General features: G+C 35.9%; 1 protein-coding gene across 3 annotated transcripts in view; it reads left to right on the top strand.

Moving 5' to 3' along the window:
• Positions 1–15563, top strand: part of snx17 (sorting nexin 17) — a 41635-nt gene extending 26072 nt beyond the window's left edge. The window contains exons 7-15 of one of the 3 annotated variants that reach the window (XM_016277381.1): positions 2750–2837; positions 5478–5547; positions 7564–7656; positions 7831–8034; positions 9916–10044; positions 10309–10386; positions 14743–14811; positions 14898–14939; positions 15303–15563. In XM_016277381.1, the coding sequence (XP_016132867.1) occupies positions 2750–2837; positions 5478–5547; positions 7564–7656; positions 7831–8034; positions 9916–10044; positions 10309–10386; positions 14743–14811; positions 14898–14939; positions 15303–15422 (893 nt within the window). In that variant the 3' untranslated portion in view covers positions 15423–15563. Of the gene's footprint in view, positions 1–2749; positions 2838–5477; positions 5548–7563; positions 7657–7830; positions 8035–9915; positions 10045–10308; positions 10387–14733; positions 14812–14897; positions 14940–15302 lie in introns of all 3 variants that reach the window. The other 2 variants (XM_016277380.1, XM_016277379.1) reach the window with 2 other exon arrangements.
• The last annotated feature ends 866 nt before the right edge of the window (positions 15564–16429 follow it).

The following is a 16429-nucleotide window of genomic DNA, read 5'->3' as shown; positions in this document are numbered from 1 at the left end:
CTTGTGAGTGCGCGAGCATCTGATGCTGCTAAAAGTAAGTAACTAATGTCGAATTTTAGGATTAATTATTGAAACTGAAAATCATATTTAGGTCAAAACTGTCAGTTGTTTGTGAACTAAATCTGCTGTAAAGGGTGATCTATTTAAGCCCACTGAAATGATTGAAATAAATATATCTGGTAACAAATAACAAATATTTACTCAAGTACTTGATTTGTGTACTTCCTCCACCACTGAGTATCATTGATATACTGTTATAACTTTAATTAATATGTTTATTTTGTTAATTAAAATGTTTTAGGGTATTTTACTTTTAGTTAACTGTAATAACTTTGTACTGTACAATAAGAAAGTAAATATTTTATAATTCTTCTAATTCATTTTATTTGACATAGTATATTATTTACAACACTAATATTTATTTCTTAAATTCTATTCTGCCAAATTTTAAAACCTCGATATTTTACTTTAGTGACATAAAGTCAACTTTAAAAAATGCCTCTTATTACAAATATTGTAAAATGCTAGACACTTATTGGAAAACCACATTTGGGGAAACCCTATTCTAACCAAGAATATATTGATTTTTGCCTTGCCAACAATAACATAGGCAAACAAAGTCCCATAGGGGCCTGGGCCATATCAAGGGACCAGTTACTTTGGAGGGTCGGCCATTTTGACTTGGGCCAGTAAGAAACTACCCAGAAACTGCATAGCAACGTGCTAAAAACCTCTCAGAACAACATAGCAGCTGTATAGCAACACCCTGTCAACCATGTAACATATGTTATAAACATGCTACCAGCTAACCAGTTATCAATATTTTTTTGTATGCGTAATACCTTTATGAGCTTTGTGGTAAAACAAGGCATTATGACCTCTGAGAAGAAAAAAAACTACTGCATTATAGTTGCCTAGAGGTTGAAAAACAACATGAAACAATGGTTCAGTAGAAATAAATGTGCTTTTCTCCTTAGTCTGTTATAAACAATGTTTGTTGAGACGTTGTTGGCAGGAGTAAATGCAACAGCAGGAGTATTCAAATTGGTTGTCACTGTATTGATTGATTGCGTATGGCCTGAAATGCCCTGTGCAGAGAAATATTACTTGCTCCATCTGAAATTAAACCGATTATACACTCACTGCGAGGAGTTGTTTGCTCAAGAGCATATTTAATAAAATTTTGGCTTTAAGCGTCTTTTCGAATGACCAGGAGTGCATAATTTTTATGAACCCCCCCAGGGACAAAATAAATGAATTTCCTCATTCCAGAGTTTTTCCCTGCAATATGTGTCATTAGTTTAGTGCAAAGGGCAAATTAATTTGTAAAGAATTGGCCATTTTGTCCTTGATTGTTCTGTTTCCAATTCTGCCATCATCGTGTTGTGGAATTGAACATCTTTCAAAGGATGAATGCCTAGGAGAGCAGTAGAGTTATTGAAAGTGGAATTATATATTTTTTTAGACTTCAGACTTGGTCCAGTTCTTGAAACTGAAGGGCATCTCTTCACTGATTTTATGCAGATGTCTGGCAGTCGCTCTCCTTGTCTGGATGTAATGTCGTCGTTTTGTTTGTGGAACTTTCCATGTCTCCTTTTTTATACGAGCTGTCATTGTTTGACTTCTTTTAGCACAGAATCATCACGCATCCCTGAGGAATGACATGCTATGTGCCTCCCACTCAGCTGCAAGATCCTCACCTGAAACAGGCTTAATCCTGTCAGATTTGATGAAAAACAGACCCCAGAACGATCCTCCACAAAAATGAATCTGGCATCCTGCCCGATCTTGGCAGAAATGCGCATTGGAGGGAAAAAAGTGAGAAAAATAAATGCCTGCAAACAAAACCTGATTTTCGATTGCGTGCCAGTGGAGCCAAAATCAAGAACTGTGTGCCAAAAACATGTCAGTGCTAAAACCAGAAAAATCTTACTTTTATTATTATTATTATTATTATTATTGCACTATTTAGAATATTATAATGTTTAGTCCTATATTAGTCGTATTTACAATTCATAATAATATATATATATAAACACTAATTATTATTACTATGTCTATTATTATTGACAATAATACTATTTAATAATAAAACAAAAACAAAAAAATATGTAAAAAAAAATTTTTTTTTTTTATTCACTTACAACACTTTTGAGATCTTTACAGTGACAACTGTAAAGCAACAACCTTGCAACCAATTCAAAACGTGGTGGTAATGTTACAGTTCATATGTATTTATTAAGACATTGCTATCACATAATACCATTCTTGTCTTAACATGCTGTCTAATGTCAGACCTCTGAAAGGGTAAGCCAAAGAGTAGAATGACAAGTTGTGACGGCATGCACTATGCTATAGATCTAACTGTCGTCTCTTCTTCTTTTCACACTCCTGTTTTGAATATTTCTAAAAGCTCAGTGCCCATTTCATTTCAGTCCCTGGCTTCCATCTCTCCCTCTTTCCCAACTCTAGAGAAAACGTCATCTTTTCTAACAGCTGCAGCATTTATTCTCTCCCTTCCTCCCTCCCTCCTTCCCTCTCTCTGTTCTTCCTTCTCTCTCTTGCACAAAGTGATAAACATGTTATTGTGCCCTCTATGGCTTTAGCCAGATGGATTCTCCCCCATCTCACTTTGTTTGTTGTCATTGTTATTACTCTCCAAATGTCCTCGAGTCTGAAGGCACTCATACATTTCATCTGGTCTCTCATTCCCTCGTCCAAACCTCTCCGACCTCCCACGGTGCCCCAGACGTGAGAAAACTGCAAGAATTTGAGCTGCCCTACGTGTCCATCACCAGCCTACATAGTCCCGACTACCGTATCGTCCTCCGTAAAAGGTACAACACTTATTTTGGAAGCAATGGTTGAGCATTCGGTCCTACAGCAAAGTGTACAATAAGACTACATTTATGTAGCCTAGAGAGGAAGTTCTTATAAAATGTGTCAATTGTCCTTAGTATACTTCTAAATCAATAACAAAAAACAGCCTTTTTAAAGGGACAGATGACCAAAAAATTTTTATTCTGTCATTTACTCAATATCATGTCGTTTTAAACCTGTATGACTTTCTTCTTTCTGTGGAACTGTGGAAGGCGGGCCTTCGTTTAATACAGGAACTATTCGAGCTGTTCATGCCAGACTGGGGAGAGAGGTGTTGTAATAATGTAAAATATGTGAAAAATAATGTTTTTCGAAAAACTTTGTATGAGAGCCTGTTCTAGTACACCCCCAAAACAAAATCAAGACTTTGTAAAAGAGCATAATAGGACCCCTTTAAATAAAAAATAACTATATTGTACTATATATTGTTACCGTGAAATAAAATTACTCGTATCATGATATAAGATTTTGGTCATATCACTCACCCCTAGTCAGTAAAATAGTTTTTTTTCTTGTAGTGAACGGGCCTTAAATGATGATAGAATTAAAACTTTTGTAGAGCTATCCCTTTACTAGAGCTTAAACTTTCCAGATTTCCAGTATAAAGTTGTTTCTCAGAAACTTCATGAGTGCTTCCCAGAATATAATTTTAATGGTGAGATGTTTTAACAAACAGCTCTCAAAGGGCAATTCAACACATGGATATTTGCTTTATGAAGTACCCCACAAGGCTCAATCTTCACTGTTTAAATGACTAGAAAGGTAGTTTTTGCCTTCCTGCTGTAGATGTGGGTATTAACATCATTACCACAGCGGTCTGATCATGTGGTTCTGTGCAGCAGTAGTTTTCATATTTGCACTTTAGACTTTTTGGACTTGAAGACAGTTGGATTTAGACATCTATTTTATAACTTAAACGGTCTCTGAAGTGCTGTGCTTTCCAGAATCTCTGAAGTGGTTAAAGCATTACAAACTTCATTATTTATTCGCTGGAAAATGCACATCCGCATACAGCATATAAATGTTGATGTTCCTAGTGGTGTATTAACTGCAGTATTCATCAAATGCCCTTTGGAGTGTGCGGTTTATGTAATGGAATAATTAGTGAGAATCAGGGGAGATTATTTATGTAAAATCTCCAACAAGGGCATTGAATTTTCCACGACATTCTAATTTATTGAGATGCACCTGTATTATTTAGCTAAAAATGTTTCCACTTTCACCACTTATACATCCTTGGTAAGCTAAATCTCACACCTCTTCGTCTTGTACTGTTGGAAAAGGTGCACAAGATGCTGGCGTGTTTTTCTTTTCAGTCCCCTCAGAGGAACTGCAGGCCTCTTGACCTACTTTACAGGAGACTACAGACAGCCTTCAGCCAGATCCCACCTGTTCACTACATCAGGAATGGAATATAGATCTGGCTGCTCTGACTGGCTGCTGACAGGCAGGAAAGGGTAGAAAAGCACAGGAATATTACACAGCTACTGTTCAAAAGTTTGGTGTCAGTAAAGAAATTAAGGTTTTTATTCAGGAAGGGTGCAATAAATTATTCAAAAGTGTGGAAGCCCATTTCTGCCACCAAAAAAAAAAAAAAAAAAAAAAAAAAAAAGTTAATTGCGAGTTTTTCCTCACAATTCCTTTTTTCTCACAATTGTGAGTTTAATCTCGCAATTCTGACTTTGTTTTTCTCACAAATGTGTAATACAGACTCGCAATTCTGACTTTTTCTCCCAATTCTGAAGTTATAAAGTCCAATTCTGATGGAGAAAAATACTGTTTTCTTCAGTCGTCACAGGAATAATTTAAAATTTTTTAACAGTTTTTAATATTAAATTCAAAAGTTATTTTCTTTATTACTAATCTACTGTGTTTTTGATCAAATAAATGGAGCCTTGGTGAGTGCAAGAGACTTTCAATACATAAAAAAAAAAAAAAAAAAACTTTTTTGAAAAAAAAAATCACAAAACATACTCCCATGCTTTTTTTTTCTGCTCACTGCCTGTCATGCATAGTTTAAAAATGCTCCAGCATCAGCCACTAAAAGCATTCAAACGAGATTTAACGGATATCCAGTTTTGGCTGCTATGTGAACAATATGCATTGTTATGCAAGATTACATCATTGTGCTCTTACAAACTTACTTAACAGACCTCGTTCTGCCCACAGCGTGATGAGAATAGTTTTTGACATATGGACGGTCAGGATGGCCATTGAGCTGAAGATTGCTCATTTGCCAGATTGTCGTTTGCTTCTAGGCAAATGGAGACATACACTGCAGTAGCATTTGTTCAGTAACTTATACGCTAGTATTGCTGTGTAGCTATAGACAGAAGCTTCATTACAGGACAGAACCATTCTTTTCTCTAAGTTTAACTTAATGGAATATTTGAATAAAATTCTTCTAGACTATCAGGCGTGTGTAAAGAAATGGTGTGATTTTGCAGTAAAATGCAGTGCACATGATTTTAAGTCTCTTTAGTGCTTGATGGTTTTAAATGATACATCAGAAAGCGGATGTGATCAAAGAGGTGGAAGGTAAATTATAGTATTTCCCTTGCATAACTTATCATTATTGTCTCCTGCCCTGTTCTTAGCTACTGGGACACAGCTTACGACAGTGATGTCATGGATGACCGTGTGGGACTCAACTTGTTATATGCTCAGGTAACAGTCTCCTAGTTTAAAAGATACTCTGTGTTTGATCCATCGCTCAAAAAGTCATAATGTGCATAACTGTTCTGGCAAATAATGTGTCTCCTGTTCTGATTGTCAAAAAAATTTTTTTTTTTTTAAATAAAATGTATATAGTTATTTAGACTTTATGGGAATCATCCAACATTGGCTTATTTATAGTTGTCTTAGTTGACATCATCTTTAAAAACTAAATGAAACATTTTTATTAAAGGGCTAGTTCACCCAAAAATTTAAATTCCGTCATTAATTACTCACCCTAATGTCGTTCCAAATCTGTAAGACCTTTGTTCATCTTCAGAACACAAATTAAGAAATTTTTAATGAAATCCGAGAGTTTTCTGACCCTGCATAGACAACAACACAACTGAGGCCCAGAAAGGTAGTAAAGACATTGTTAAAATAGTGTGAATGCCTTATTTGTTTGGAACGGCATGAGGTTGAGCAATTAATGACAGAAATGTTCATTTTTGGTTGAACAATCTCTTTTACGTAACGCAAATAAACAATAAATAAATAAATAACACAACACATTTGAGATCTGAAAACGAACTCTAAAACTAACTAAAATAAAATGGAAACAAATACTAAAAATGTTATTGTATTTTTTGATACATGATATATTATTAGGGATGTAACGATGAACCACGAGCCGATTTGTCGATTCAAATATGTGACTATTCAAATCGGTTGAGATGCTAAACAAATCGTGATTCAATTGAAGTAGGAGTTTATATGAATGCATCTCTGAGGGGAACAGGGAAAAGTTTACTTGGTATTTTCTTTTCATCTTGCCTCTGAAAGATGCATATTAAAGTAGTGTTCATAAGCGCAGTTCTGCTTTGTTTACATTGATAACCCAGGAAACACTACAGTATATTATTGCGGTTCATAAGCGCCACTTGCTGGCAGAGAGTGAATTTGCGTCTTATTCAGCTCGTCTGCTGTTTCGTTCAGATATGTTTTATGTAGTATAGTTTCACAAAATTAAAGTCAGACCATTCTGTTTTTGCTTCAAATGTCGAAATTATACAGTCTTAGATTAAAAACTGCTCATGCTGCATCTTTGTTTGGATCATGATTAAAATGCAGTGGTTGCCTCTAATTTTAAATGGAAAGAGCACAAACAAAGCCTTAGTTTTTTTTTTATATATATATGAAGAGATTTCTTTTGTGTAACTTATTTGATTTGGGGTTTGTTAAAAAATTTATATTTAGTTTTGTTATATTTCAATTTCACAAAGAAACGTGCAGCAATCATCTAATAAAAGGATACCTTTTCATTTACTGTATAATGTCTTCAATCTCATTTTGTGAAAAAATCGTGAATCGAATTGAATCGTGAGTTGAGTGAATTGTTAAATCCCTATACATTATAAATCTTAAAAAACCTGCATTTAAGTAATTTACTGAACAACAATAATACCAGACTACTGAGAAATGTATGCTCCATCAAACATTTTAAAATAAATTTTATTTGAGTATTAACTTCTACAACCATAAAATACTATTAAAACGGAAAGTAAAACCGTAAATATAGTGCTTCATTTGTAAACAGCAGTTAGTGCATTAGGTTTCTAGCATTTATTACATTTTATATAATAAATGTATATACAGTGGGTACGGAAAGTATTCAGACCCCCTTAAATTTTTCACTCTTTGTTATATTGCAGCCATTTGCTAAAATCATTTAAGTTAATTTGTTTTCCTCATTAATGTACACACAGCACCCCATATTGACAGAAAAACACAGAATTGTTGACATTTTTGCAGATTTATTAAAAAAGAAAAACTGAAATATCATATATATATATAAAAATTAAACAAAGTAGAACTGAAAACTACAGTGAAAATTAAAAAACTAGACATAACTGAATATTGAGCTGGGATTTATTTTATGGAAAAACTGCACAAATCTTCCTTAAAAACAATTTATTCAGTGAACTTCAGAGTGAGAGAAACCGATTTTTTCCTCTTTCTTCCACTCAGACGGTGTCTGACGTAGAGCGGGGATGGATCCTCGTGAACAAAGAGCAGCACAGACAGCTGAAATCCCTGCAGGAGAAAGGCTCAAAGAAGGAGGTACGGCTGAGCTCCGCCACACACGTTATTTGATCTCCCTAGTGTCTGTGAGCTGGAAAGAAATTGACTACTTCTATAAAAGCCATTCTCAGACGTGAATGTATTATGTTGAAGCCTCCAGTAATTTGTGTCTGTTAGATAATCATCTGTGTCTAACTATATTCTGTCCCACAGTTCATCAGATTGGCTCAGACTCTGAAGTACTATGGCTATATCAAGTTTGATCCCTGCATCACAGATTTTCCTGAGAAGGGCTGTCATGTTATAGTTGGTGCCGGCAACAACGAACTCAACTTTCACGTCAAACTGCCCAGTGATCAGATGAAAGAGGGCAGCTTCAAAGTCACACGCATGAGATGCTGGCGGGTCACCTCATCTGTAAGTTTGATTTAAAAAAAAGTATTTTACAATAATGCAGACATCATTGCAATTTTGCATTCAAAAAGGTCCATTGTTGGTGTATGAAGCAAGCAGACCGCTTATGTTGGTCAAAGTCACATTTTTTTTGACCAGCTTGAGCAAAATCTGCTTGGGGAACTTTTTTGCTCCAAGCGAAACTCCTGATCAAATGGATTTCTATTGAAATTACTTGATTTTGCTGAACAATGGTAAATGCAACCATGCATTTAGCAAAGGCATACTAAAAATGGTCACATTGACCACAAAAGCTTGTCGTTCAGCAGTTCCTGAGTTCATTCCTAAAGTATGTGAATAGTTGAGTCAAATGAGGTCACATTTTTAAAGTAAGAACCACACCACTTGTGTTTTAGACCTAGTTGCTTAAATTAAACAGGCAAGTTTTTTTTATCTGCTTTTAATACGTTTGAAATAACTTAATGACAACTTTATTTTAGCCTGGAATAGTTGAATCTCTATAAAAAGCTTTATTTTGTTAAATGTTGTGAAATAAATGTAACAAAAATACTTATTATAATGCTTTTTGCTGTAAGAATGTAAAAAACTGAAATCTATAAAATTTTATTTAAATAAGTATGCTAGATAAAAATAAAATGCTAGAAATAAAAATCTATTGTTTTAAACACTACAAATGATTTTAGGCACCACAATATAATAATGTACAGTATGAAAAATAGATTCAGTGAAATAAAAGCATAATTGTGACTTAAAATGCTTTAAGTAAAACTATATAAAAACTGAAATTCTATTTTGTCTAAATAAATGAAAAATAAAATGCTAAAAATCTATCAAATGTTTTAAACACTACAAATGATTTTAGGCACCACAATATAATAATGTACAGTATGAAAACTGGATCCAGTGTTCAGTATAATGTCTTATTATTTTATTTATTTATTTATTTTCAAAAAGATATGCACTACTTTTTAAGGTAAGGATGTAGGAAAACTTCCTTTTACGTCTCCAGACAACTCTTTTCTCCAAATTCCTTCTATGACTGTCTCTTCTGGCATGTCTGGTTGGTCTGTTTCGGAAAAAGGGAAGTTGAAACGGGGATGACCAAAAAAGCCACTTTCAGCCAGGAAAAGAGACTGTGTTGTTTGCCTGCTTGCTTGCTTATAACTATCAGCTACCAGACACTCGTCCATTTATCTATTGATATTTGTTTCATGGGAATCCACTAAATGTATGCCTTCATGGTTTTCTGCATCCATTTTAGTATACCAGAATATGGAAACAAAATGAAGACAATCGAAATCTTCATTCTGTATCTAAAAGTATTAAGAGTTCTTTCTCCATCGTTGTAGATTAACAAATAAACGTGCCACATAGAAGCAATACCTAAACAACTTCTAGTGAAAATGTGAAAATGCTTTGAATATTTTCAGTTTGGTCCAATACAAGCAATTCAGTGCATATTGGAAGTTGTTTTTGCTTCACTCTGCAGTGGTCTTGGCTTAGTTTTTGCCCTGGAATAGCAGAGTTGTGTTACTAATGAGCTCAGAACGGCCGTCCTCTGAGACCAGGACCTGACGCTGAGGATGCTGGGACTGCGTAGCAATGTCTCTCTAATGGGACTGACAGAGTTTACTGTGTCTGTGTGAAGTTGTTGTCTGCTTTGTCATCTGAGACAATTCTAATGAGACACTTTTTTGTTGTTGTGCTGATGATGCTATGTAATTATGAGGACGTTGGCATTTAGAGCAGAGCTAATAATGACTAATTGAGCTTTGAAGGTAATTGCCATGTAGAGGAGTTTAGAAATGGCCTCTGTAATTGCCTCGACACAAATAGCAATGATTATGATGATCGTATTTGTGATGACCCGGCCTGATTCTACAGCAGGTGCCTGTGGCGAACGGTACCGCAAACCCAAGCAGTTCCAGTAAATGTGACGTGAAACTAGAACTGGCCTTTGAGTACTTGATGAGCAAAGACCGTCTGCAGTGGGTCACCATCACCAGTCCACAGGTCAGCGCAGAATCAATCAATGATATTGAAATTCTATACTATTTTTAAATGCTACAAGTTATTTTAGGCATTCATTTTGAGATTTGCTGAAGATTTCAAATATTATTGATATATTAGTGTTTTTAAAGATTAAATTTAAGTGAGCTTAGATGACGGCAAAGGTAAAAATAGTGAATGAGCCTTAATTAAATATCCAGTAGTGACCAATAAATGTTTGTCTGTTTGAGAATCACTGGACTGTGAGTTTTTATTGTTTTTCCCCAGGCTATCATGATGAGTATCTGTCTGCAGTCTATGGTAGATGAGCTGATGGTGAAGAAATCTGGCGGAAGCATTAAAAAGGTCAGTAGGTCTATGTTTGTCTTCTCGTAAATACCTGCCAAATATCTGGGGAGTTTCTGAAATATCTTTCAGTCGGTGGATGTATCTGTGTTTGATTTATTTAAGAGCTTGAGTCTTAATTTGTTTTTGCCATATGGGATTTGCATGAAGAACCCTTTCAGCATAATCTGGTCTTAAATGTTGGTTAAATCATCTGTTTGCTGGAGAGACTTGAGCAAAACTGAGCTCACTTTAAGTCAACTTGAAAGTACAGTATATTCAAAACCAAATTTATACTTCCTTTAAAGGATCGGTTCACTTCCAGAATAAACATTTCCTGATAATTTACTCACCCCCATGTCATCCAAGATGTTCATGTCTTTTTGTCTTCAGTCACAAAGAAATTAAGGTTTTTATTAAACATTCCAGGATTTTTCTCTATATAGTGGATAAAATCAATGGTGACCAACCGGTTGAAAGTCCAAATTGCATTTTCAGTGCAGCTTCAAAGGGCTCTACACAATAACAGCCGAGAAATAAGGGTCTTATCTAGTGAAACCATCTGTCATTTTCTTAAAACAATAAAAATGTATATACTTTTTAACCACAAATGCTCGTCTTGCACCAGCCCAACCTCACGCAATACATAGTCATGTTGGAAAAGTCACAGGTGACGTAGGCGAAAGTACCGACCCATTGTTTACAAAGCGAACGTGCAAAGATAGTCAAACGGCCTTTACGAAAAAAGGTAAAACAACGATGTCAGAGGATTTTGAATTTGGTGGAGAAAATGAGATGGAGTTTTTCGCCCTAGCCTACCTTTTTGAACTGAAGTACACGGATGAAGAACTAACCGCACGTAACCTTTCCGACTTGAAGGCGTGAAATTGTGGATGCGCATCGCAGAGCTAGTGCAAGATGAGCATTTGTGGTTAAAAAGTATATAGGTTTATTTTTTATTTTTTTACACAAAATGATCGATTGTTTTGCTAGATAAGACCCTTATTCCTCGGCTGGGATCGTGTAGAGACCTTTGAAGCTGTATTGAAACTGCAATTTGGACCTTCAACCTGTTGAAGTCCACTACATGGAGAAAAATCCTGGAATGTTTTCCTCAAAAAACCTTAATTTCTTTGAGACTGAAGACAAAAAAGACATGAACATCTTGGATGACATGGAGGTGAGTAAGGGCATTTTTATTCTGGAAGTGAACTAATTCTTTAAAGTCGCCATGTAACAGAAGTAGCGACAGACCTTTTCTTCTATAATATGACATAAATCAGAGTGAAAAGGATTATTGAAAAAGGAAAAATGTAGGACGGGGTCTTGGTTTTCTTCGTCTTTTAATTGGATGATGGCAGATCAAAATGCAAGCTTGTGGTTGGTTGCAAAAAGTAGCAGGGGTTAAAGAGATTACACAGAGAAGTCTGGTATACGTCATCAGAGAAAAGTCAGAGCTATGCAACATTGTGATGCATGGATGAATTATTCACAATGAGATCAATAACTTGCATTTAGAAAATAGATTTTTAATGTGGCATTTTGAATGTGGTTTATTGTGGCATATGTCATACTAGTCATTCAATAAGCAAAAAATGCAGTGGCACTCAATTCAAGGAAATCAATGTTGCATACTAGAATGCAGATAAAAAGTTGTTTCAGTGTAGAAGTCTGGAACCGTGGGACCCGACCAGATTTCTTGTGCTGCAGGATTAAATTCCCGAATAAAATGAGATTACACAGAGAAGTCTGGTATACGTCATCAGAGAAAAGTCAGAGCTATGCAACATTGTGATGCATGGATGAATTATTCACAATGAGATCAATAACTTGCATTTAGAAAATAGATTTTTAATGTGGCATTTTGAATGTGGTTTATTGTGGCATATGTCATACTAGTCATTCAATAAGCAAACAATGCAGTGGCACTCAATTCAAGGAAATCAATGTTGCATACTAGAATGCAGATAAAAAGTTGTTTCAGTGTAGAAGTCTGGAACCGTGGGACCAGACCTCTACACAGACCTCTATTTCAGTGCTAAACTCTTTTTTTTTCAGGTTTTGAAAGACAATGGTGACCAACCGGTTGAAAGTCCAAATTGCATTTTCAGTGCAGCTTCAAAGGGCTCTACACAATAACAGCCGAGAAATAAGGGTCTTATCTAGTGAAACCATCTGTCATTTTCTTAAAACAATAAAAATGTATATACTTTTTAACCACAAATGCTCGTCTTGCACCAGCCCAACCTCACGCAATACATAGTCATGTTGGAAAAGTCACAGGTGATGTAGGCGAAAGTACCGACCCATTGTTTACAAAGCGAACGTGCAAAGATAGTCAAACGGCCTTTACGAAAAAAGGTAAAACAACGATGTCAGAGGATTTTGAATTTGGTGGAGAAAATGAGATGGAGTTTTTCGCCCTAGCCTACCTTTTTGAACTGAAGTACACGGATGAAGAACTAACCGCACGTAACCTTTCCGACTTGAAGGCGTGAAATTGTGGATGCGCATCGCAGAGCTAGTGCAAGATGAGCATTTGTGGTTAAAAAGTATATAGGTTTATTTTTTATTTTTTTACACAAAATGATCGATTGTTTTGCTAGATAAGACCCTTATTCCTCGGCTGGGATCGTGTAGAGACCTTTGAAGCTGTATTGAAACTGCAATTTGGACCTTCAACCTGTTGAAGTCCACTACATGGAGAAAAATCCTGGAATGTTTTCCTCAAAAAACCTTAATTTCTTTGAGACTGAAGACAAAAAAGACATGAACATCTTGGATGACATGGAGGTGAGTAAGGGCATTTTTATTCTGGAAGTGAACTAATTCTTTAAAGTCGCCATGTAACAGAAGTAGCGACAGACCTTTTCTTCTATAATATGACATAAATCAGAGTGAAAAGGATTATTGAAAAAGGAAAAATGTAGGACGGGGTCTTGGTTTTCTTCGTCTTTTAATTGGATGATGGCAGATCAAAATGCAAGCTTGTGGTTGGTTGCAAAAAGTAGCAGGGGTTAAAGAGATTACACAGAGAAGTCTGGTATACGTCATCAGAGAAAAGTCAGAGCTATGCAACATTGTGATGCATGGATGAATTATTCACAATGAGATCAATAACTTGCATTTAGAAAATAGATTTTTAATGTGGCATTTTGAATGTGGTTTATTGTGGCATATGTCATACTAGTCATTCAATAAGCAAAAAATGCAGTGGCACTCAATTCAAGGAAATCAATGTTGCATACTAGAATGCAGATAAAAAGTTGTTTCAGTGTAGAAGTCTGGAACCGTGGGACCCGACCAGATTTCTTGTGCTGCAGGATTAAATTCCCGAATAAAATGCGGTAGTGGTCGGTAACTCTGGTGTAATTTGAACGGGAGCGGGCGGTCTAACAATATCCCATTCCCGAAGTCCATTATTGACCACCGGTACAGCCTGCACTCGGACTGTTATGCACGCATGCTTTCTGCAGGGGTCTGTGCACAGCATGTGCATACCGATGCTCAGAGCAGGCTGTACCGGTGGTAAATATATGTCCCTCAGTCAGAACATGAGTGACAGAGCAGAATAAGGATGGAGCAAAGTGTGGATGCGCTGTCCTTGAAGGACGTTCAACTCAGTTTTGTTTATATTTTGCTTCGCCTATAATTTGAAATGACAGGTGTCGTATTTATTTATTTTTCTCTGCGACACTTTTCCTACTGTGTTAACAGAAAAATGTCAAACGTATTTAGTATTTTGACAAGACGAATAAAAATAGCTAATATGCTATTTTTGTACAACCTACATTTTTTTTCTCTCTGCGACACATTTCCTGTTGTGTTGTAAATGTTAAACGAATTGTAACCTGACAAGACGAATAAAAATAAGAAATACAATTTTTGTACAACATTTTTATTTTCTCTGACACTTTTTTTCCTATTGTGTTTCATAAAATATTAAACAAATTTTGTGTCTTAAGATAATTCATATAAATTCAAGGCAAAGTCAATAAATTCAAGACAACGAGATCTAAATTTAGCGGGAACGGTCGGGTAGGGGGAAAAAATTATTCTAAGCGGACTGCGGGTGAACAGAGTGAATATATAGCGGGAGCGGGTGGGTGCAGAATATAACCTTGCGGGAGCAGGATTTAAAAAATAGTCCCGCGCAGACCTCTATTTCAGTGCTAAACTCTTTTTTTTTTTTCAGGTTTTGAAAGACTTTAAAGACATTATTCTCTTCAATAATATGCATCTATGAACCATGCACAATAAGTTCAGGAATGTGTTTTATGAAAGTAAATGTGGTCAATTTGTATTTCATGCCTATTTACAGGGCATTTTCTGTCTTTTTCTCTAAGTTTGTGTGATTTGTGTTTCCAGCAGATGCAGAAGAAGCGACTGAACGGCTCGTTCCAGCGCTCTGACAGTCAGCAAGCTGTGAAGTCTCCTCCATTACTGGTGGGCGCCGCTAATGCAGAACACCTCTAGTTTTGATATGGAATATGTACCATTGTTGATATGTGATATGCATGACTGTTTTTCAGGATTCCCCTGATCCCAGCCGTGAACAAGTAGTCAAACTTTCTGTGAGTTGTCAATGATTTTCATTTCATTATAATGAACTTACTATGGAAATATCCTCTATACTGTTTTTATTTATACTGTGAATATATACTGTTATTATTTATATACCATTATAGTATTTATTATTTTGAATTAGCTTTCATTGTCACATTTTCAGTGTTTAACTATTGTTAAGTTTAGCTTTATTTCAGTTTTAGTTTTAGTAATTTTAGTATTTCAATTTAAACGTACTTTACTTCCCAGGCACAATTTATCATCTAATATTTATATTTTATTTCTATTAGCAAAAAATGTTAATTTTAGTTTTAGTTATTTAGATATTTATCTACTGTTCTCTCTATTATTATTTATTTTTATTTCTACAGACCAAGCTGTCTTCTGTCTCCCTGAGAGGACTTAGTTCTTCCAACTCAGCCAGTGACATCAGTGGCAATGATTTCCATGGAAACTACGCCTTTGAAGGAATAGGGGACGATGACCTGTGATGGAGTTATCCTCAAAGACTGGACTAAAGGAGACCGATTCATTTAGCAGTTTCTCTGCGATGAGTGTAGTTTAATGTGCCCCTATTATGCCATTTTTAAGGTTGCTAATATTGTTTTATGAGTCTCCTAAAACAGGTTTACATGCATGCAAGGTCAAAAAACACGTTTGATTTCTCAAAAAATAGATTTAATTTGACCTCATTTCTAAATGATTCGTAAACGACTCGTGCGAAGCAGTTCAAAGAATCAGTCTCTCTAAACCCCTCCTTTCCGTGAGCCCTCACTGCTGTGATTGGTCAGATGGCACAGTCCTTTGTGATTGGTCCAGAGCCGTAGAGAGCTTGGCTCTGGATTGGTCTACCGCGTACAGCGCGTGTCGGGAACGAAACACCCATTACCATGATGAAATGACAGCCCTGGAGACTTGTCAATACATAGAAAAGATTGTATCAATTGAACCTTACCAATTCGAGCCGGAGTCTGATGATGAAACGGTTGAACTGGCTGATCAACAAGAGACTGATTCGCAAGCACGACTGGAGCAGGACGTTTCTCAGTGGTAAGTGTCAAGTGTTAGCAAGTTTGTGGTAATTATAAGATGTGATCAAACTAATTTATTCTCACAGCGTAGGATACAGCGTCTTCTCGACCTGATGTTAACCACACAGAAGTTTTACTGTTTGTGGGCGTGCAAGTTGGCGACGTAGAACGTGGGCAGACATTATGCAAATTGTGTTACTTTGTGACGTAGATCCGTAACAGAATAAGATTCGAATTCCTGACAACTCGTTTAGGCGATTGCGAGCCAACTCTTTTTTTTTTTTTTGATAGACAAAAACGATCTGCAAAGTTGTGAAGTTGACAGTGCACGATAAATAAAGTTAATATTCACATACAGCTACATGACACACTGCATGAAAGGTAATATTCGAAAAGGCATTATAGGGGCACTTTAATAGATGCCCAGTTCTGCAGTTTTGTAATCCATTTTTGAAAAAAAATTGTCA

Source organism: Sinocyclocheilus grahami, unplaced genomic scaffold, assembly GCF_001515645.1.
Source record: "Sinocyclocheilus grahami isolate Dianchi unplaced genomic scaffold, SAMN03320097.WGS_v1.1 scaffold111.1, whole genome shotgun sequence".
In the NCBI taxonomy this organism is placed as follows: domain Eukaryota; kingdom Metazoa; phylum Chordata; class Actinopteri; order Cypriniformes; family Cyprinidae; genus Sinocyclocheilus; species Sinocyclocheilus grahami.
The sequence above is the reverse complement of the archived record's forward strand: the minus strand, read 5'-3'. Positions and strand labels throughout refer to the sequence as shown.